At 42.7% G+C, this 24,155-nt stretch overlaps 1 protein-coding gene across 1 annotated transcript; it reads right to left on the bottom strand.

Moving 5' to 3' along the window:
* Positions 1-5,729: 5,729 nt before the first annotated feature.
* On the bottom strand, positions 5,730-23,902 carry LOC144752663 (zinc finger BED domain-containing protein 5-like). The gene is made up of 2 exons (XM_078640533.1): positions 22,221-23,902; positions 5,730-5,835 (listed from the first exon to the last, which is right to left on the bottom strand). Exons 1-2 carry the CDS (start codon positions 23,900-23,902, stop codon positions 5,730-5,732), a joined length of 1,788 nt encoding a protein of 595 aa, XP_078496659.1.
* Positions 23,903-24,155: the final 253 nt, after the last annotated feature.

Here is a 24,155-nt window from a genome sequence, read left to right as displayed (position 1 = left end):
ACCTCTGGCTTCCCCCTTCCTTGGACTTCCCGCCGATAAGATGAAACCTTGCATCCACTCAGCAACGAATGCCGGGCCACCCCCACGCGCGGCATCCAATGGGATGCTGCGCCGGTGGACCAGCCAATCCTGGCGCAGGGGGGGCACATTTCACCCTCGCCCTGTCGCCCTTTGGAAACCCGGGCTGTGGCACTGTGGCAGGCGAACAAGCACCCCTGGGTCCCGCTGGGGAACTTACAGTGCGCATGCTTGAGAAAGTTGCCAACTTTCCCAAGCATGCGCACTGTAAGTTCCCCAGACTGCGCACTACGTCTGCTGCAGTCTTAGTGTGTGGACTGTCACTCAAGCTGCAGCAGGCCACCCCCCCTGGCAATTCCCGGCGGCTGATTGTTCAGCGTGTATTTTATTTAATTACGGCCGGCAGCCGCGATGCGTCCATGGTGGCTGGTGGGGCTCCGCCCCTACGCCCCAATGGACGCACCGCTGCTGATAGAGAGGGCTCACAGACACTGGCGGAGAGGTTCAAATGTTGCGGCAAGAACGTAACCATTTTCCTTGTTTTGAATAGAAGTAATTGCAAACCTGGGCACATGAGATTACCCTGGAGGTGGAGGGGAGGAGCGGGGCTTTGGTTTCCTCCCAGTTACTACTTTTAGTTAATTGATATGGGGAGATATGGGGCGACAGGCACACTGCGAGTTGGGGATGGGCATTTGCCATATGCAGGGGTGCAGGGAGGAGGGGGGACACCGGGATGGGTTTAGTGGTTTAGTTTTTTGATCCTATCATATGTATAAATAACTGCATTGTTTGGTTTTTCTTTGCATTCTTTTGTTATTGTTTTCTTTTCACATCAGGTGACCATGTCGCAGCAGGACGCTAGTGGTGTTGGTTGAATGTCGCATGTTAGTCAGGTATCGGGGATAAAGGTGCTGAGCTGGAATATAAATGGCCTGGGTGACAGGATTAAGAGAGGGATGATGAGTCAGCTTGTTAGAAGACACTCCCCGGATCTCGTATTATTGCAGGAGACACATCACATCAGGAACCGCTACATGGCCCTCCATAAAGAGGGATATAAATTGGGTTTACATCGGGGTCCATGGGAGTCGGCATTCTGACAAAGAACTCCTTTCCCTTGGCTATTCAGGCTACATGGTCGGATCAGAGAGGCAGATAAGTCGGAGTCTCGGGCAGTTTGGGGGGAGGACGGTTACCTTTTTGTCAATATATGTACCACCGGGCCTTCAGTCTGACACTTTTCAAGACTTAAGTGCCGTTTTTCTAACCTTGCCCTTGGGCCTCTTGTGTTGGGGGGTGATTGATAGGTATCCGGCACGAACACTCAGGCCATCGCAGAGGTGGCTCCCAGACTTCCTTGAAACGTTAGGACTGATGGATAGCTGGTGGGTACGTAATCCGACGCAGACACAAATTTAACACACGTATCCGCCGCGCATAATAGTGTGTCCAGGTTAGATTACATATTGATACTGGCGGCTATGGTTGCTACAGTTAGAGAGGCACGGTACCTTGGCTGGGGCGTCTATGACCATTCCCCAAAGTGGTTATTGGTTGAGTTTGGACAGCCAGCGGTTGGCAGGGTAGTTCCGATTAGTGCGTGTCATTTGAAAGATCCCGCTACTAAAAAAGTCGTGATCCGGGTTTCGGAACGTTAGTTCCAGGAAAATGTGGGTACTGTTGCTTCAGCGCAGTCTTTGTGGGAGGCATATAAAGTCGTGGTGAGGTCCTATCCTTGGTGGCGCGCAGGAAGAGGAAACACCAGGCGGAGGTGGTCAGGGTGGAGGCCGATGTGATAAGGTTGGAGGAAAGGGTGGCTAGGTCTGCTGCTCAGGACGACCTTCACCTATTGAAGTTAATACAAGATGAATAAAAATGCCTTGCCAGGGAGAGAGCAATTGTCCAGAATAACATCATACAGAGTCGAATATATGAACACGTGGACAAGGCTGGTAAATTGATCGCTTGGCTGGAGAGTGAGGGATGGGCATCTAGGCTGGTGCCTGAGCTAGAGGAACTAGGATCTGGCAGAATTACAGAACCACAGACAGTGGCAGATGAATTTTCTGAATACTACAAAGCGGTTTACAAAGGCGGAGAATAGTGAAATGATTAAGGATTTGACTGCCGGGATTATCTGAAGATGATAGGAAATATTTAGACTCCCCTTTCACTGACGACGAAGTCGCGCAGGTGATTAGAGGTATAAAATCTGGGAAGGCAACGGGCCCCAATGGGATACCAATAGAATTGTACAAATTGAATGCTCATAAAATTGCTCCGTATATCCGGGCTATGTTCCTGGTGAGTAAGGAGAAGGATCAGCTTTCATACGACCAGCGGGTGGCAAATATTGCGGTTATCCACAAGCAGGCAAGCCTAAGACATTATGCTCCTCATACAGGCCCATTTCGCTGCTTAATGCCGAGCCTAAGATCTTAGCGAAGTTGCTCGCCACCACGTTGGTCAACGTAGTCACAACCTTGATACACCCCGATCAGTCCGGCTTCATGCCGTGTCGGAACACGGCTCTAAACCTGTGGAGGCTACAAGGAGGCTACACGGGATCCTGTGTGGTTCCCCGAAGATACTGGAGCCAGCGGTCTTGGTGTCCTTAGATGCCACTATGGCATTTGACGGGGTCGAATGGACCTATTTGTTTGCGGTGTTGGCGAAGTTGGGCTTTGGTGCGGAGTTCACCGGATGGGTGCGATTATTGTATGCCAATCCTTTGGCCAGGGTGGTTGTAAATAACTGTAAATCGGTTGATTTTTCTCTTGGGAGAGGCACGAGGCAGGGATGCCCTCTGTCTCTGCTTCTCTTGGCTCTGGCACTGGAGCCTCTGGCGGCGTTGGTCAGATGGGATCGATCTATACGTGGCTTGCGGTGGACGCAGGAGTCGGAGGATTACATTTCGCTATATGCGGATGATATCCTGCTCTACCTCACCAACCCTAGGGCGTCCTTGATTAGTTTCCTGGATGTGCTGGCCATATTTGGCAGGTACTCCGGGTTTGCTATCAACTGGTTGAAGTCGGTGCTATTCGTTGTAGCGGGAGAACCGCCTGTGATCCCGCAGTAATGCCCTATAAAGGTTGAGCAGGTGGGATTGAAATACCTAGGGATATACATAGCACTAGGCCCGAAGTTGAGATATGGTAACAATTTTGGCCCCCCCTTGAGCCGGTTTAAAAATGACGTGGAGCGCTGGAGAGCTCTTCCACTATCATTGCTTGAGAGGGCGCTGCTATTTAAGATGATGGCCTTGCCTCTGTTTTTATACGTACTCCAGAATACAATGGACCCTGTACCAGCATCCTATTTTAAAGAGAGAGAGACACTTCAGAGGCAGCTTCTTTGGGATGGTAGACCCCGTATAGCTTTTGTTAAATTAACCCTCCCATGGTACGATGGGGGCATTTGACTCCAGATTTAAGAAAATACTATTGGGCCTCACAACTTGCAGTGGTGAACCATGTTGTTTATGGTCCCCCTGGGGACCCAGGCTATGCTATGGACCGCGGAAAGGCGCCGGGTGGAGATATCGTCAGGGCTTTGTATGCCAGGCCCGGGAGGTTCTCGCTGGCAGGCCTGACAGCGCATGCAGTGCATGTGTGGCATGCTGCTAATAGATGTTTGGGCTGGGAGGGAAGGTTGACGTTGGCAACCCCCCTGTTCAGTTCCGAGAGACTCTGGAGCTTTTGGAAGTCTAAAGGATTTGACAAATGGGATCTCATTGGGATCAGCCGGATCAAGGATGTGTGGGGAGGAGACAAAGTACATACATTTGACTTTCTCAAACAAAAGTACAGTTTACATGATAATGAGCATTATCGGTATTGACAGATTAGACATGCCCTCCTCACTCACATACCTGGGGACACCACGCTTCCAAAGGCCTCTCCTCTTGAGGATCGAGTGCTAGATGCACACCTCCCTAAGAAAACTATCTCCTTAATATATAAAAAGCTTGTAAATAATATGTAAGACCCGCTGGGACGTATTAGAGCATTGTGGGGGGCAGATGGGTTGGAGTTGGACGACGAAGATTGGGTAAAGGCAGTTTCCTCCCCTCAAGTGGTTGCGATTCAGATGAGGCTTAGACTGGTGCAGCTAAAGATCCTACACAGATCGTATATTACAGGACCTCGATTAGTGCATATGGGGCAAACGGTGAGTGGAGAGTGTAGAAGGGGTTGTGGAGAACTTGGCACTTTTATGCATATTCTTTGGCACTTTGTGGAAATACAAGACTTCTGGACAAGGGTTCATCACGAGATGAAAGACGTTTTGGGGGAGGAAATCCGACCAGAAACCCAGACACGTATACTGAATGTGTGGGAACACACAGATTTGAACGTGTGTCAGAAACAATGGGTGACACTGGCGTGCATGGTGGTGAAACGATATATTGCTCAGTTGTGGGGAGCTAGCCAGCCACCCCGAATTTCCTAGTGGGCGGAGGATTTGGACTGGTGTATGTTTAGAGAGAGAGCTGTATATGTGGCCTGGGGTTGCCCGGAGAGATGGGGGAAGATCTGGTGGGCATGGAATAGTTATCGTGGTGAGATATGTACGCCCTCGGTGCAGCAAGTGGAAGCAAAAGCGCAGGAATTCCTGTGATCCTAACCATGTATATACTGTTTTATGTGATTCTGTACAAACGACAACTTGACCTTCGAAATGAGGACAATTGTTATTTCACCTGATGTTATTTTTCTTTTTGTTCATTTATCAATAAAAAGAATTTAAAAAAAAAGAAAAAAGGTAGGCCATATACTGTTGAGTTTTACATGTCCTAGTAGTGAAAAGCTGCTAAATTCATTTTTCCCTTTTGCAAGGCCTATCTCTCCTATCGGTTAACCTAGGGACTGCCTGAAAACAACTTTCAAGTGTAATTTTCCATTGGTAGCAGATAGAAACCTGGAGTTTGGTGTCTCTGGACCTGCACTTTAAAAGCATAGGTATAAGTAAAGTTGATTTTTAAATTGCAGGTCTGATATGCCACTCTAGAAAGTTAGCATTTTCTTAATTTAACCATTCTGTGCTTCTACTGGTCTCTGAATACACCTCTGGGTTAGTGCAACAGCTGGTCTTTGTGCATTCCCTCTAGACAGTCAAACAAAGGGAGATGAGGTGTGACATTTGCATCCTGATGGCCCATCAGTAGGCTGACTAAGCTTCCTGCAGTAGATTAGGTGGGAGGGGCTGACACCTGCACCTGAATAGGGCTGTGCCTGTTCCCACACAAAGAGCTGCATACTACCCTGTAGTGCATCTGGAGCCAGAGAAAGAAGGTCAGGGACCTTGTTAGGGTCAAGGAGTAGTTTTTGTCCCTCCCCACTTCAAAATTACATTTTGGTAAAGGTACTGGACCTCTGACACCCCCAAAACAGTTCACTTTGGGGTCCGTGACGGGGACTCTGCATCTAAGAACAGCTGTGCTGCCAGGAGGGGCTGCCACTTTGCCACTTGCTTTGCTGTGTTGGCCTGCTGCCTTCTGATTGCTATGTTGCCAGGAGGGACTGCCACTTTGCACTGTGCTCAGCTATGTTGTCCTGCGGCCTTCTACCTTTGCAGTGGGTTTATACTGAATCTGACCTCTTCATCTTCTATTTACCCCTGAAGCTCCAAGGGTTATTGGCTTTCTGGAGAAATCTTAGGGCCATACAAGACTTCACTGTCTTCAGATTTGTAATTTGACTCAATCAGTTCTCTCTATGGTGCAACGGTGACTGCTGCTCAACGTACAGAATCTTTTCACCCCGAGCCATGCCCACTGCAGTAAGATTGGCCGTACTGTATATGGCAGCACTGAGGAAAACCAGAGAAAACGGATCAATTATGTTGCATAGGAGACTCGGAAGCACAGGCTGACATCACCGCATTTGAAAGCCCTGGGGTCCCACCGCAGTCGTTGTCCTGGCACGAGTGTTGCAGGCTGCCTTCCAGCCCGGGAGAACTGCACTGGAGTAGGGCATGCACGAAGGCATAGACAACCAGACTGTGAGACCAGGTATGGGGGACAGTAGGGCCTAGAGTATTTAATGGGCTTCCTGGTCCTGAGCGATGTTCCCTCTAATTTTTTTCCTCTGTGTGCGGCAGTGTGGGGTCTCTGTGCGCTGCAGCCATGGTTATGTGCGCCAGGAACCAGACCGTGCGTGTGGGTGCAGCGCCAAATATCACTCGAAACTCATGCTTAAACAAGTGAAAAGACTGCATTTTCACACATAAATCGCCACGTTAAGGGTCTTATGGCAGGTTTACAATTTAGAAACACACCATTAAATGAATTGGTTATACAGGCAAGTACACTTCGGGTTTAGAAAAGCACAAGACTCCAATGATAGTACCATTATAAGATTTTACTGCTGTAGATGTAATGTTAATTGTTGTCTTGTATATCTGGATGCACAGACGAAAAGAAGCAACAAAATACCAGCCAGGCGGCACACTAGGCTAAGCAGAGAGATTTCTAACTTGCGTGATATCTAAAAGAAATGCAGCAAGTCCAAAAGAACGACGAGTGCTTTGCAGGTTGTTCAATTGGACTTTGGTCAGCCAACTTCAACTAGGCACAAGCCAGGCGCCTTTAACACTGGTGGAGCACTGTGCGACAATGTTTGTTGGCGCCCCCCCAATGGCCACCTCTACCATGGATTCCCTCACTAGCACCCTTTAACAGCAGCCCTCAAGTCTCCAGAACCACTGGCTCTCTGATTCATTTAGTATTATAGCACCACTCATACCAGCATAGGGTGTCAGAGCACTTTACATAATACACACATTGCACAGAGACAATCATAGGTGTGTAAATCAGTGTATTGGAAGTGTTACATCAGACAAGATTACAAGGTGTAGTGTAGGAGTCATCGATACTAGTAGGCAATATAGTTTAACAATGCTTATTCTGGAAAAGTAGGAATTCAGAATTCAAAATGTGACCCCATTGTTAGAGGTTCTCTTAAAAACAAGAATTTTTTTTACCCAAATGAACCCTTTTGGAAAGATTAGAATAATAAAAGACTGGGCAATGAGACATATTGCTCTAACATAATACTTGCAGTTAACACTCAGCTGTTTGATGACAGTTAATCAGGGGTGTGGAATTTTCCAAATAATCTAGTTGTCCAAGGGACAAAATGCCACTGAGATCTACATGTCCTTTAAAAACCACTTGTCCCACCTACTCCAATCCCACATCAAACATAAGGGCTCCGGCTGACAGAGAAACATTAACCCAATTTCCGTTTTTATCCACATTTAAAAATAAATACAGATAAGAAAATAAATGGTTTCCTGTCTGTATTTATCTGTAAAAATGCGTAAAAACGGAAAAAAGGGCGCCTTAAATATGAAGAAAAAGTTAGCTTTGGTGAAATAAAATATTTGCCAAAGATCACACAATTTAAGCATGGAAGCCCTTTTTTTTAATTAATCAAGCAAGGTTCTCTCTCACAAAGAGTATGTAAATAGTTCTGGACCGTCAAGAATTCTGCAACATCACAAATAGCAGATAACTACTGTAAATAAACTCTGCACTCAAGAAGGATATTGCACAATGTCACAACTCTGCACAACTAATTGCAACCAGTACTTACTTAACTCACTGCTTAAAAAAAAAATCATGATCACTAATAAGGAACATCTGTCGCCAACAAGCCACACCTATTCAGAATACTGGACTATCCCAGAGCATGCAGCCATATCACAAATAACGGACAGACAAACAATATCCACCTGCTTCAAGTAAAACTGTAGATACAAAGACCAAAAGAATCCCGGACTATGATTAAATAATATAACGTCAACGTACATTTGCAGACCTATTAGAGGGAGAACTGTAGTGCATTGCAGTGCTATTTATAGAGGCCTGGCTCCCCTGTTTCACACAAGTCAGAGTGGTCCACTTGTGTGTTCATTGGCAGAGGCTCTGCATATGTGTATAAAGTAGCGCATACCAAATTAACACACCAGATTTGATGTACTGCTGCCAAGTGAAATCAGCATTGTCTCTTTTTTTAATGGTAGTAACCTTCATATCTTCCTGACCACCTCCCAATTTCAGTTGTTTCTAAATATCCTAGCCCGAGTTATTTGAACACTTGACTACACTTGCATATGACCTTGAGACTGAGAGTGCATTTACAGTCAAAGAATTACAATTTTTTTGCAGTTTAATAGCGCGAATAGCGTTCTCGACCTGAGCGTATTAGAGCGCTGTACATGAGTGCCAGTTACATTACGCAACTTGGACACGTTTATTTATTTCTAACTGTAGCACTTATTTGCAGCTGCACGAGAAATCATATTAAATGATATGTTAACTAATGCAGCGGCGCCAATACAATAATAAGGCGATCATTGTAGTTTTCAGAATGAAAACCAAGGTTTCTGCTAGAGGTAAATCTGGTGCCTCCCTGTGACCCCGTCACTCGCCTTAGGCATTCTCTGCTCTGCTCGGAGCGCGGCGCGGCTGAAGTTGCAAAGTAAAACAATATGTGGCTCACTGTGACAGTGCTCCTTGTACTCTGTCAGAAAGCGCCCTTCCATACCACATAAGCACACGCCTGCAGTTAACTTTATGCCAATGTCGATCACAGGATTTCACTACATATGCTTTCCTTTCCTTGCACCTCCACCTTCGCTTTCTATGTCTGAGGTTTTTAAACAGCTGCTGTAGGCGCTCTTCCTTCTCCCTCCAGTGCAGCGCTGCCTCACTTTATTGCGCCAGTACATACAAAGCTGATTGCAGCCAAAACACAACTACCCCTAGAGATACCTCCTTGGTGGTGGAATTGGCGAGCCTTTCGTGACCATCATCAGCAAAAATACGGACTTCTAGCGTGACTTCTAATCCCGGTCACAAAGAGCTTTATGGCTTCAGCATCAGCACAGTGAGGCGGTGAATTTCACTTTCGCTTGGCAGCTATGGCCTCTGTCTCGCCCGAGCTGTCAGCTGAGCAGAGCGCCCATGCATATGCCCGAGCCAGCCACAACAGAGACCTACCTGTATGGTACCACTAGCGAGAAGGGGCTGGTGACATGGTTGAAAGTGGCGGCAAAATAGAGGCGGGAGACACCGCCTAATCCCGTCTTTTCCTTAGCTGAATTTGTGTTATAATGGGTTGTGGCTGCGGGCTGTTTGTGGCCCTTTGTGAAAACATTTGTTAATTGCAGCACCGTCATGCGCTGCAATTAACAAACATTTTCACAATGGCTCACAATCAGCCCCCAACCAGGGAGCGCGGTTGGGGGCTGATTGTGAGCCATTGTGAAAATGTTTGTTAATTGCAGCGCATGACGGTGCTGCAATTAACAAATGTTTTCACAAAGGGCCACAAACAGCCCGCAGCCACAGCCCTTTACTGCGGAGCAATTTATGTTCTTAATATTTCCCCCAAACATGGAATTACCGTTTTCGCGCCGCTCGCGTTTTAAACGCGGCGGTGCGAAAGCACTCACAGGATGTGTGCGCGCTTTCCTCGGGACTCTGCGCGCTCGGGGTCAGCAAGATGCGCGCGAGCGCACGCGCGCGTTACAGGGAACACTGGTCCTGAGTGCTCCATATTTGCTTCCTGTGGTGATTTCAGACCTTGTTTGTGCGTGCCATCCCTCACCGAGAAACATTTTCCTGGTCTGCACTAGCGCTGCTAGCACTAGACCTGTTGTGGCGGGGGAGTGGTTGGATGACCCTGTGAGATAGTGTACCAAACTGAGTTATCTTCCGCAGTTGGCATGTGCTAGCCCTGCTAGTCATTGGATTATTGCTCTCTCTACTGATGATGTGCTCCCTTCATGAGGAAGTGCTTGACTTCCTATTGCTTCCTTTGTGGAACACATACTAGTACTGCTAGCATTGGGCCCGCTGTTCTTTTATCTTTACCAATGTGTTACTCATTTTGAGGAATCCAAAATCTGCCCATTCTACACCTTTGACCTGCGATAGCCCTGATAGCATCAATGATTGATTGAATTGACAACCTATTCACTTTTGGGAGAAAGGACTAAATAATAAGCATTCTAGCATTCATTAATCGTATTCGTCAACATTTAACTAGGTTAAACTTTATCTATTTTTCTAAATTAGTGTGGAGTCTTTTTGTGGTGTTTTCTCTGTGTTTCTGTACCTAGTGAGCAATACAAATACTTTACACATTGCCTCTTTTTACACCTGCCTGCTCTGCGCCAAGCTACCAGAGGGCGAGCACAGGTTATCTTATGTGAGTATGGGCTAGATGTAGGTAAATCGTATTTACCGATTCATAAATACCGAATTTTACCGATTCGGTATTTATGAATCGGTAAATATGAAGGGGGAGATGTAGGTATTTCTAGAAATTGAAATACCGAATCTTCAATATTCGGTATTTACCGATTCGGTAAATACCGAATCGGTATTTCCTTTTGATTCCTATGGGCTGTGAAGCCGATAGGAATCAATGGGAAATACCGATTTGGTAAATACCGATTCCTGCCAGGGTGCAGGGGGTGTCACTTTGACACCCTCTAGCACCCCAAATACAAGCATGTGTGCCATGTGGCACACAGACATGCCCTAAGGGCATGTCTGTCTGTCACATGGCATAGGTGTGCATGCACACATGTGCATGCACACCTGGATTCGGTATTTTACCACCCAATTGAATTGGGTGGTAAAATACCGAATCTGTATGGCTTTTAGGACTCAGAAGAGTCCCACCTACATTTGGATTTACCGAATTGGTAAAATTACCGATTCGGTATTTTACAGAATCAGTAAATTTACCGATTCGGTAAATTTACCGAATCTGCCCTACATGCCAATTCTTAAATACCGGTCGGTAACGGCCGAAATCGGCCGTTACCGACCGGTATTTAGGCTCCTACATCTGGCCCAATATGACTTACGCTAACTAGAGTGGTGGGTTCTGCCTGGCTTTGTTATATACACTAGCCAACCATTAACCCAATTTCTAATGAATAGTCAGCATGAAATTGTCATTGTCATATACTTCAAACCAATTTAAAATCAGCAAATGCAAAGCAGAACGCTGAGGAGGGAATATTGCCTAATATGCTAGGCTGAGGAAATCGGGTGATTCATGACAAGGGTTGAGTAGAAGATGTCAGTAATCGCAGCCTGTAAAAGGCAGGATCAAATAAATATTTAGTCAGGCTGCGGTGGCAATTTGGGCCTTTGCACTGGATCCAATGCACCCAGTAATGGCCATGTGTTGGTTCCGCTTGGGTTTCAGCCGCACAGCAGTGGAGATATGTCAATTCCGCTGGATCCACAAAGGCTGGCAGAGCACCGTAAGCCCTCTTACAAGAGTTCAGAACTGGGGTGGCAACACTTGGAATGGTATACTCACAGTCCAAGTCCAAAGTTGTTGGAAGTTTGTTGTGTCAATGAGGGTTAAGATTAGGATGTCAGCCAACTAGCCCTTATAATCACTCTGGGTTCTGGGTGCAAGAGATGCAGGACCAGTCCTTCTCACCCAGATAAGCAGCAGAGTGCAGCAGGTCAGCACAGCAGGGCAGCAGTCTAGCAGAGTGGCAGTCCTTTCAGAAGCATAGCATTCCTTCTTCCTGGCAGAGTATCCACAGGTCCGGCAGTGTACTGAGGAGTTGGTGTCTGAGGTCCATTATTTATACCTAGATGTGCCTCTGAAGTGGGTAGAAGCTTCAAGGGGAATGCCTTTGATGTGCAGAGGTGCCCAGCCTTCCTGACCTCGGCTCCAGATTAAATACAGGGGGTATGCAGCCCTTTGTGTCAACACAGGACACAGCCCATTCAAGTCTAAGTGGGTTAGGGTCCAGCTCCTCTCTCCCATTCTGACAGTGATGGTCCATCCGGTCACACCTAAGCTCTCCATTATTTGTTGTAGTCTTGCAAGAATACACAAAGCTGTCAACTACACCAGGTCATGTGACCCAGAGACAGACTGCAGGCACCAAATGGCTGAGGCACATAAGTGCCAACTTTATTAAAGGGTTAATATAAATGTAGATGAATGTCGCACACTTTCGTACACTTAATCAATGTTCTCCGGTATGTGTGCTGCTCTGCATTAGTGCCTGCTAAGCACTATTGTGTAAACTGAAAATTGTGGCCTAACACCACGCGGGCTGCTAGGACTGCAGTGCGCACTACTTAAATCAAAATTAAAAATGTTCAAACAACTTATCCAATTAACCAAATTGTATGCAATATTATAGCATTTATTTAGATCATCATTAAATCATAATCATAAACACTTTTCATGAAGTTCCTTCATATATCAATATACATCATTATTTGCAAATTTTCTGAACCACCACCCAATGCATTTCGGGACGTCCTTGTCCCTTCGTCAGGGGTTCCAGTAGTCAACTACAAAAGCAACAAGGAAACAATATAAGACGATGCCAAATCACAAATTGTCAGTAGAATTACAGATATACATCAACATGAAATATCAACTTTAAAAGATGTAAAAAAGGATACTATCTGCAATATCACAACTACATAGGTCACAAATGCAATCTCACACATAACATATAAAAGCATGTGAAAACAGACATTTATTAACATGGCTCAATCAACTGCTGGCGAAAAATAGAAGCAGGCGTACCTTGCACTGTATGAGAAACTCTTATCTGGAAAAAATAGAATAAAATCCAAACCATCACTACGAGTTGTCAGGGAGAAATGCTTGAACTGCACAGTTGATGGTGTAAACTAAACCTGCTCACCTTATTAAACAATCGAAAATCCTGGGTCAAACAAACCAATAACGTTGTCTAATGCCGACTCTGCAAATGAATGAAGAGTCTTTAATCAGTCATTCCGTCTTTAAACAAGAAACCATGCGTAGCGTTGTTATATATATCAAACGCTCACCTCATATGCCACTAGATGTTTCAAAATCGAAAGTCAGAACAAACGATCGCCGTGCCTAAAGAAAATAAAAGGTAACATCAGTACCTTTCAAATATTGCCCAAAAGTCAAGTTATCCCGCGCTAGACGCCATCAGCGCTTACCTCAGAAACACGCCGAGTAGTTTCAACCTGACCCGCCTGGCTATGTGATGCACTTCCGTGTCAACACATACAGCCTTAAAACACACCTCCCGGGCGAGTAACCACCATAGAAAGCAGACTACATCGTGTCCAAAAACAAAAAGGTGTAACGACCTCCGATTATAGCGCGTCACTGCATTAGTATTTATTTAAATGCGCACGTAAGGATTAGTGACAGATTATTCAAGCTCACGCAACGTCTTTGTGAAAAGCGATCGTCACTCCCAAGTTAATCAACTATAAACATATAAAGCGTCCTATTCAAAACTAAACAACTTTATGCAAATAAACACCGGACAATACTCCCTTGTGGCTAAGTGATGGTGAAAAAAATGAATACCATGAATAAACTTGTATACAAAACCTGTACGACAGGGCATCATAAAACCCTACCTGCTATTTACACCTAATGATCATGGCAGCCACATGCTGCTTAACATACCTGCTATTTATAACCAGTAAGTTCACAATATATACGTTTACAAGCTTTAATTGAGCCCATCTGTTATGATTGCCATATGTTGTGTTGCTACATCTTTTAGTGTGTGTGTTTATAGGATTCGTGGAGAAATTTTGAGGCTGTCATCCTGCCAGTAATTCAAAGAAAACAGCTAAATTCAAATTTGTCATTGAGCCCCATCGGGGTCAAGGTCTGTAATTTTTTGATCCAGAATGCCTCCCTCTGGAGGAGTGCCTGATCATTGTCTCTGCCTGTGTAACGTGCAACTGCTTCGATAATCTGACATTTGATCTGTGCAATGGTGTGTCTTTTTTCAATCCAGTGTACAGCCAGTGGTGATGTACGGTTCACATTCCGTATACGGCTCTTATGTTCTGATACACGTGTTTTGAATTTACGTGTGGTTTTACCAACATATAACAGTCCACATGGGCATTTAATTGAGTAAACCACAAATTCAGTGTTACAATCAGACGTATGATATAGTGGTATCTTTTCACCAGTCCTGGGATGTAGTAGTATATTCCCTAGTATCAAATTATTGCAGTTGTTGCAATTCCAACATTTAGTAGTCCCACGGAATGAGCCACTTTTCAGTTTTGCTTTGGCTGGTTTTGTGAGAAATTCTTTTAGATTTTGGGCCCTTGAATATGCACATAATGGTTTTTCGATGAACAGATTACCAAAATCAGGTTCCACTTCCAACAATTCCCATCTGTGTAAGATGATCTTTTTTATATCTCTGGATGCTGAAGAAAATTTAGAGACAAAAATCATTCTGTTAGTCTTAGTTTTTTCTTTTTTGGTCAGCAAATTACTCCTTGTCATGTTGTTGACCTTTGTGAGTTGTCTGTCAAGTATAGACTCTGGGTATCCTCTTTGGATATACCTTGCCTTTTGTTTGAGTAGTGATTCTGCGCAATCTGTTTCGTTAGAAGAGATCCGTTTAATCCGCATGAATTGTGATATGGGCAAATTGTCAATCAAATTTTTAGGATGAAAACTACTATACAGAAGTGCGTTGTTTCTGTCAGTTGGTTTTTTGAATAACTTGGTTTCAATGGATTGCTCATTCAATTTTACGACAACATCCAAAAAAGAAATTTCATCATGACTGATTGTAAAGGTAAATTGTATCCTTGGATCAACTTGGTTCAGACGGGTGATGTTCTTCACAAGTGAGTCTTCTGAAAGTCGCCAAATTACAAAGATGTCATCAATATAACGTCGGAAAAACACCAGACCTTCCTGCCATAGTGCATCTGTCAGTATATGGTCATGTTCAAATTTCGCCATGAATGTATTGGCATACATGGGTGCCCCTGGAAAACCCATGGATGTACCGTTCATTTGGTTGTGGAATACACCTTGCCACTCAAAATAGCTATTCATTAAACAAAATTCCAGTAGTTGTAGCACAAAACATTTTTGACTGTCTGTTCCTTCTTCTTGGAGCAATGCCCATTCGACTGCTTCCAGTCCTGACTGATGTGGAATTGATGTATATAATGCCACGACATCTATCGTGCATAATATCCAGTCTTCATGAATGTTTAGAATTGCTGTTAAACTCCTTAAAAAATCCGAAGTGTCCTCAATGTAGGTGGACCATTTCCGAACAAAAGATTGGAGAAAGTGATCTATAAATCTTCCTGGAGTCTCGAAAATTGATCCACAACCGGATACGATTGGTCGGAACGGTGGATTATTTAGATGTTTATGAATCTTTGGCAAAAAGTAAATCCTTGGGCGTCTTGGATGAGTTTGGTATAGATATTTCCTAGTCTTCTCGTCAATCCAATGAAGTTTTTCTGCTTGTTCCAGGATTTTATCAAGGGTTTGAGAAATTTCAAAGGTTGGATCTTGGTCTAACTTGAGATAAGTGTTTTCATCCATGACATGTTCAGTCCCTTTTTTTATGTAGAAATCAACATCCATCATGACAAGCCCTCCTCCTTTGTCAGCCTTCTGGAAAGTGATAGTTGTGTCTTGTGATAATTTTTGTAACGTGCTGTATTCTGCACGAGTCATGTTTCTCAACTGTCTTTTATACTTCAATTTATTCAAATCTGTTTTAACCAAGGTCTCGAAATTATCCAAAGTCTTGTGAGACACTGGTGCTTGAAATTTACTTTTGGGTTTGAACATAACGCTGAATTCTTGTGGTACTTTTGGGTTTGAACATAACGCTGGATTCTTGTGGTACACAAGAATCCAGCGTTATGTTCAAACCCAAAAGTAAATTTCAAGCACCAGTGTCTCACAAGACTTTGGATAATTTCGAGACCTTGGTTAAAACAGATTTGAATAAATTGAAGTATAAAAGACAGTTGAGAAACATGACTCGTGCAGAATACAGCACGTTACAAAAATTATCACAAGACACAACTATCACTTTCCAGAAGGCTGACAAAGGAGGAGGGCTTGTCATGATGGATGTTGATTTCTACATAAAAAAAGGGACTGAACATGTCATGGATGAAAACACTTATCTCAAGTTAGACCAAGATCCAACCTTTGAAATTTCTCAAACCCTTGATAAAATCCTGGAACAAGCAGAAAAACTTCATTGGATTGACGAGAAGACTAGGAAATATCTATACCAAACTCATCCAAGACGCCCAAGGATTTACTTTTTGCCAAAGATTCATAAACATCTAAATAATCCACCGTTCCGACCAATCGTATCCGGTTGTGGATCAATTTTCGAGACTCCAGGAAGATTTATAGATCACTTTCTCCTATCTTTTGTTCGGAAATGGTCCACCTACATTGAGGACACTTCGGATTTTTTAAGGAGTTTAACAGCAATTCTAAACATTCATGAAGACTGGATATTATGCACGATAGATGTCGTGGCATTATATACATCAATTCCACATCAGTCAGGACTGGAAGCAGTCGAATGGGCATTGCTCCAAGAAGAAGGAACAGACAGTCAAAAATGTTTAGTGCTACAACTACTGGAATTTTGTTTAATGAATAGCTATTTTGAGTGGCAAGGTGTATTCCACAACCAAATGAACGGTACATCCATGGGTTTTCCAGGGGCACCCATGTATGCCAATACATTCATGGCGAAATTTGAACATGACCATATACTGACAGATGCACTATGGCAGGAAGGTCTGGTGTTTTTCCGACGTTATATTGATGACATCTTTGTAATTTGGCGACTTTCAGAAGACTCACTTGTGAAGAACATCACCCGTCTGAACCAAGTTGATCCAAGGATACAATTTACCTTTACAATCAGTCATGATGAAATTTCTTTTTTGGATGTTGTCGTAAAATTGAATGAGCAATCCATTGAAACCAAGTTATTCAAAAAACCAACTGACAGAAACAACGCACTTCTGTATAGTAGTTTTCATCCTAAAAATTTGATTGACAATTTGCCCATATCACAATTCATGCGGATTAAACGGATCTCTTCTAACGAAACAGATTGCGCAGAATCACTACTCAAACAAAAGGCAAGGTATATCCAAAGAGGATACCCAGAGTCTATACTTGACAGACAACTCACAAAGGTCAACAACATGACAAGGAGTAATTTGCTGACCAAAAAAGAAAAAACTAAGACTAACAGAATGATTTTTGTCTCTAAATTTTCTTCAGCATCCAGAGATATAAAAAAGATCATCTTACACAGATGGGAATTGTTGGAAGTGGAACCTGATTTTGGTAATCTGTTCATCGAAAAACCATTATGTGCATATTCAAGGGCCCAAAATCTAAAAGAATTTCTCACAAAACCAGCCAAAGCAAAACTGAAAAGTGGCTCATTCCGTGGGACTACTAAATGTTGGAATTGCAACAACTGCAATAATTTGATACTAGGGAATATACTACTACATCCCAGGACTGGTGAAAAGATACCACTATATCATACGTCTGATTGTAACACTGAATTTGTGGTTTACTCAATTAAATGCCCATGTGGACTGTTATATGTTGGTAAAACCACACGTAAATTCAAAACACGTGTATCAGAACATAAGAGCCGTATACGGAATGTGAACCGTACATCACCACTGGCTGTACACTGGATTGAAAAAAGACACACCATTGCACAGATCAAATGTCAGATTATCGAAGCAGTTGCACGTTACACAGGCAGAGACAATGATCAGGCACTCCTCCAGAGGGAGGCATTCTGGATCAAAAAATTACAGACCTTGACCCCGATGGGGCTCAATGACAAATTTGAATTTAGCTGTTTTCTTTGAATTACTGGCAGGATGACAGCCTCAAAATTCCTCCACGAATCCTATAAACACACACACTAAAAGATGTAGCAACACAACATATGGCAATCATAACAGATGGGCTCAATTAAAGCTTGTAAACGTATATATTGTGAACTTACTGGTTATAAATAGCAGGTATGTTAAGCAGCATGTGGCTGCCATGATCATTAGGTGTAAATAGCAGGTAGGGTTTTATGATGCCCTGTCGTACAGGTTTTGTATACAAGTTTATTCATGGTATTCATTTTTTTCACCATCACTTAGCCACAAGGGAGTATTGTCCGGTGTTTATTTGCATAAAGTTGTTTAGTTTTGAATAGGACGCTTTATATGTTTATAGTTGATTAACTTGGGAGTGACGATCGCTTTTCACAAAGACGTTGCGTGAGCTTGAATAATCTGTCACTAATCGTTACGTGCGCATTTAAATAAATACTAATGCAGTGACGCGCTATAATCGGAGGTCGTTACACCTTTTTGTTTTTGGACACGATGTAGTCTGCTTTCTATGGTGGTTACTCGCCCGGGAGGTGTGTTTTAAGGCTGTATGTGTTGACACGGAAGTGCATCACATAGCCAGGCGGGTCAGGTTGAAACTACTCGGCGTGTTTCTGAGGTAAGCGCTGATGGCGTCTAGCGCGGGATAACTTGACTTTTGGGCAATATTTGAAAGGTACTGATGTTACCTTTTATTTTCTTTAGGCACGGGCGATCGTTTGTTCTGACTTTCGATTTTGAAACATCTAGTGGCATATGAGGTGAGCGTTTGATATATATAACAACGCTACGCATGGTTTCTTGTTTAAAGACGGAATGACTGATTAAAGACTCTTCATTCATTTGCAGAGTCGGCATTAGACAACGTTATTGGTTTGTTTGACCCAGGATTTTCGATTGTTTAATAAGGTGAGCAGGTTTAGTTTACACCATCAACTGTGCAGTTGAAGCATTTCTCCCTGACAACTCGTAGTGATGGTTTGGATTTTATTCTATTTTTTCCAGATAAGAGTTTCTCATACAGTGCAAGGTACGCCTGCTTCTATTTTTCGCCAGCAGTTGATTGAGCCATGTTAATAAATGTCTGTTTTCACATGCTTTTATATGTTATGTGTGAGATTGCATTTGTGACCTATGTAGTTGTGATATTGCAGATAGTATCCTTTTTTACATCTTTTAAAGTTGATATTTCATGTTGATGTATATCTGTAATTCTACTGACAATTTGTGATTTGGCATCGTCTTATATTGTTTCCTTGTTGCTTTTGTAGTTGACTACTGGAACCCCTGACGAAGGGACAAGGACGTCCCGAAATGCATTGGGTGGTGGTTCAGAAAATTTGCAAATAATGATGTATATTGATATATGAAGGAACTTCATGAAAAGTGTTTATGATTATGATTTAATGATGATCTAAATAAATGCTATAATATTGCATACAATTTGGTTAATTGGATAAGTTGTTTGAACATTTTTAATTTTGATTTAAGTAGTGCGCACTGCAGTCCTAGCAGCCCGCGTGGTGTTAGGCCACAATTTTCAACTTTATTAAAGGGCCATTTTCAAAATTGTATTTTAAAATTTAACTTCACCATAAGTTAGGATTTTTCATTATATTTCCAGAGCAACAAAACATGAAGTGTTTACTTGTTCCCATTGGAAATTACACTTATAAAATGTAATATGGTAACTCCAAAGTTATCATATGGGAGAGGAAGGCCTTGCAGTAGTGAAAAAAAATGTAAGAGTTTGTCACTACCAGGACATGTAAAACTTAAAAGTAGATGTCCAACTTTTCAAATGCTCTGCAACCTGCCCTCTGGCTGTACAGGGACTAACCTAGGGGTAACTTACTTGTATTGAAAAGAAAGGTTTGGGCCTGGCATGAGATTTATTTTGCCAGGTCAACGTGGCTGTTTACACTGCACACACACAGGCTGCAATAGCTGGCCTGGGACATGTTTAAAGTGCTACATAGGTGGGTGGTACAATCAATTCTGTAGGCCCACTCGTAGCATTTATTTTATAGGCCCTTGGCATAGATGGCACTTTACTAGGGACTTACAAGTAAATTAAATATACTAATTGGGTATAAGCTAATCGAACCAGGGCCTGACTGGCCATAGCGGGCACCGGGCATTTTCTCGGTGGGCCAGAAGGGTGGGGCCCGGTTTTGGAGCAGTGATGGTGTTTTTGGTACTGGGAGCTGGTTTTGCAGTGGTGCTGCAATATCAGCCCCCTGTAACCAAAGCAGCAGCAGTATTACCCACTAGCACACCCCCGTGCCCTCCTCCCCCCGGGCCAGCCGGAATGGATATCCAGGGCTTGTTTGCATCCTCAGTCTGGCCCTGAATCCATCATCTTTTTAGGAGGAAGCTGGTTAGCAGTGGTAAAGAGTGCGGAGTCCTAAGGCCAACAAAAATGAAATCAGCAAAAATGGGGGGAGGTCTAAAGGCAAACCGTTAGGGGAAAATCATTCCACGTATGCCAGGTCTACCAGCATATAGATAAAATTATTCACAGAAACCAAAACATTGCAACATTTAATTAACTTAAACTACTATAGCTTGGCCCCTGAATTGATAGAAAAAGAAGAAAAAAACACAGCAGAAAAAAAATGCATTTTCAGGTTTGCATGAAATATTTAAACTGAGGCCTACATTAACTATGGCTAACTTAACATGAACAGAACAGCTACTAACTATAGCCAGTCTCAACATCAATATATGTCTATATGATATGCAGGTTAATATGTGTTATGCAGGTTAATATGTGTTATGCAAATGAAAAATGGTGACAGAGCCTAACCACCATTCTCAACAGAGGACATTAAGTGGGAACTTCCGGAATATCCTTCAGTAACCTAACATTGGAGCCAGACCTACAAGGCAGAGATTGCACCAGTCTCCACCCTAGAATACAATACCTCTGAAAAAGAACTTGAAGAGCTGCCCTGTCATCATATCTCATAACATCACTTGCTGCAGCTGTATCTGATTCTGACACTTTCTCTAGCAGCACAAATAGCTCTAGCTTCTTTCCAGGCAGCCATGTTTGGACTACAGCTTGTACCTAAGGAAGTTCCATCATCCCAATCTCTGGGCAGCTGCTCTTACTCCTTGTGGTGTGACGCCCATAAAGAAGAAAAAGCTGTCTGGCACTCTAGCTGTCCAAGCTGTATCTCTCTGTGAAGCTCCCCTCACTAAGCCAATTTCCACTCTAATTTAAGTAGCATTCTTTCCCCTTTTTTTACATTAAAACAAATGTAGGTTCTACCATCTACCTCTCTGGAGTCCACAGTGTTCTCCAGCTCCTTAACCATTTTATGAGCATCTCGCAGTTGCTTTTGAGCAAGAACAAGCATTTGCAGAGCCAATATAGGTGGCAGGCTGGTGCAATTTTTTTTTTTATTATATATATTTTTTTATTGCATGCATATGCAGCAATAAAACGAAATATGAACACTTGCCACCATCTAAACATGGCCACCAAATGACTGTAAAACAATTTTTTTATTTAAAGACTTTTGGTGGTGTAGGTTATAGTGATGTTTTTAAAAAACAACCAATCCTGCTGCTCCATGTATTTTGTTAATATTATTGTTTGTGAGGGTGTCAACAAATCACAACCTAGCCTAGCACTTAAAACACGGTCAGCTACAATGTTATATTATTACTTAAACACTTTATAACAGTAACTTAAAAAAACAGATGGAAAATAAATCCCATCTAAACCGTCAGCCAAAGTCCAGGCACAATAAATAGTGGATATTTAATGTTAACATAAATTAAAAAAAGCCCACTTTGGTCACTGAAGTGAAAGTAACTATGTTTAGGCGGCAGCAAACAATGTGCACAGCCTTTGCACAGAAAATCAAAGTGAAGGAAGCCAATGGGTAAATTGGGCTGACGCTTTGCTGTTTGCAGGTTCTGGAGCTTCGGTGGGGACTCTGAGCCAGAGAACCCTGTGATTGTGCTTGACGAGAAGGAGCGGCTGAGACCAGTCTTTCCACGCTGCGCATTGATATAGTGTACATCAGTGGTTCCCAAACTTTGGACTCCTGAGGACCCCCACTGAATCACTACTGGAAGCCGGGGACCCCCAAGCAATTTGAACAATTTCAATTTCAAAAAATTAAAATAGTATTCCCAAAAAATACACAAACAAGTACACACCAAACAAATACGTGCATTAATAAAGCTTTTATTATTTTATATTGAAAAATATGCAAAAATCAAAACATTTTAATGGGAAGGATGGTGCTGCATCTCGGCTACTAACTTTTCAATGTTTGGTTTTATTTCAGAAAGTTGAATCCTTAGGTCAGATTCAACATTTTGCAAGCGATTTCTGCACTTATTTTTAAGGTACATAAGATTTGAGAAAGCCTTCTCACATAAATAGGTGGTGGGGAAAGGAAGTAAAACCTTAAGTGCCTTGTACGATAATTCAGGGTAATCTGTCTGTACATGCAGCCAAAAATTTGTCAGACTGAGACCCATTTCCTTGAATTGAAGTTTAAGTGCACTATCTGTAGAGATTTCAATCAAACCATTTTCTTCAGATGCAGTCAGCCCCATTAAATTGTCAATATCTACATTAAAAGGATCTTTAATCCAGTTTTTGCTTTCATCTGGAAGTGGAAAGTACTGACGAAAACTACACCGCATATCTTGGATATGCTGGATAAACATTTCTAACACTTTGTTCGATAATTCATCATCAGCAGATTCCAAGAATGTCTTCAGGTTCTGAAAAGAATCAAAATTTCTTTGTGATAAGCGACGAGTCCATACTTCTAATTTTTTTATCATTGCCTCAATCTTGTCTTCGACATTAAAAATTGTGATACCTACTCCTTGCATACTCAAATTGAGGGCATTTAAATGGGTGAAGATGTCTGCCATATATGCCAGCATAGCTAGCCAAGTATAATCATGTAAGCGCTCATGAAGTGGAAATGGAGATTCCAGTTCAGTGAAGAAAACTCTGATTTCATCTCTTAATTCAAAAAGCCGAGACAAAACTCTACCACGAGACAGCCATCGGACATCCGTATGCAGCAAAAGCTGATGATGATCACTATCCATGGACTGACAAAGCTGTTCAAAAAGCCTTGAATTTAGAGACCTAGCTTTGATAAAATTTACAATTTTAACTGACTCATTCAAGACCTTTTTTAATTCCTCTGGTATCTTCTTAGTGGCTAATGATTCTCGATGAATGCAACAATGATGCCATACAACTGAAGGGTTAATTTCCCTTATTCGTGCTACAAGTCCAGTTAGTCTCCCAGACATGGCACGTGCCCCATCTGTGCTGATTCCTATGCATTTGGACCACTGAATTCCATTTGATGTCAGAAAATCATCGAAACAGTTGAAGACCTCTTCAGCAGTGGTATGTATCAAATAGCGACAGAACAGTAAATCTTCAATAATGTTCCCCTCAAAATCATATCTAACGTAGCACAGGAGATGAGATTTATTTGCTATGTCTGTAGTTTCATCGACTTGCAGGCTATAATGCAGACTCTTACAAATTCTTTCGATCAACTGTTCCTTTATGTTGTCTGAAATGTTGTCAATTCGCTTTTTTACAGTGTTGTTAGATAATGGCACCAAATGTAAATCTTTTGCTGCTTTTTCTCCAACCATTGCTGTCACCATGGCTTTAGCAGCAGGTACTATTAGTTCTTCAGCAATTGTATGAGGTTTTCCAGCTTTTGCTATGAGCATGGACACTTCATATGAAGCTTTCAGAGCATTTTCATTAACAGATCCTGTTGCAGTTTTCCTAATTATCTTTCTACTTTTTAGGAGCTCTTGCTCTTTATTCTTGAAGAAGTCTATGGATTTAGTTGCATGTTCTTTATGCTTAGTTTCCAAGTGTCTTCGTAATTTAGAGGGTTTCATGGCCTCATTTGACAACATTTCATAACATAGCACGCATTGTGGTTGCAGTTCATGTTCTGAACCTGAACATGTGAAACCCATTAGTAAATATTCACCATCGTACCTCCGGCACTTCCTTTTCTTTTCACTTAAATCACTTTGTTTTGACCATGATGGCCCATCATTGATTTCTTCAGTGGCTTTCCGCTTAAGGTTAAGCCAGCGATCCATCTTCCTTATGTTTGGGATACAAATGACAAGTCTATTTCACCGCAGGTAATGGAATCGATTTCTATCCAAGCTTTTTGGTGAGGCACGTAGTAGACCTTCACTACTTTACCTACTACAGGTTGCCCTCATCCGATATTTCCGAACTACATATGCTTTGACGTTTAGAGATGAAGCAGCACCTGTAAGAAGATTTTAACACTGTATCAGCACTCGTTGAAAAGACAGAGGACACTAGCAAATCATATGCATGGAT

Source organism: Lissotriton helveticus, chromosome 5_1 (assembly GCF_964261635.1).
Source record: "Lissotriton helveticus chromosome 5_1, aLisHel1.1, whole genome shotgun sequence".
NCBI lineage: Eukaryota > Metazoa > Chordata > Amphibia > Caudata > Salamandridae > Lissotriton > Lissotriton helveticus.
This window is presented reverse-complemented; position numbering and strand designations above follow the sequence as displayed.

Bases quoted from the DNA above. Each gene is read 5' to 3' on its own strand.
- LOC144752663 (XM_078640533.1), bottom strand. From the start codon at position 23,902: ATGGATCGCTGGCTTAACCTTAAGCGGAAAGCCACTGAAGAAATCAAT. The intron at 5,836-22,220 runs GTACAAGGCACT...GGTTTTCCTCAG, and splicing joins ACAGATTACCCTGAATTATC to TGCTGCCATATACAGTACGG.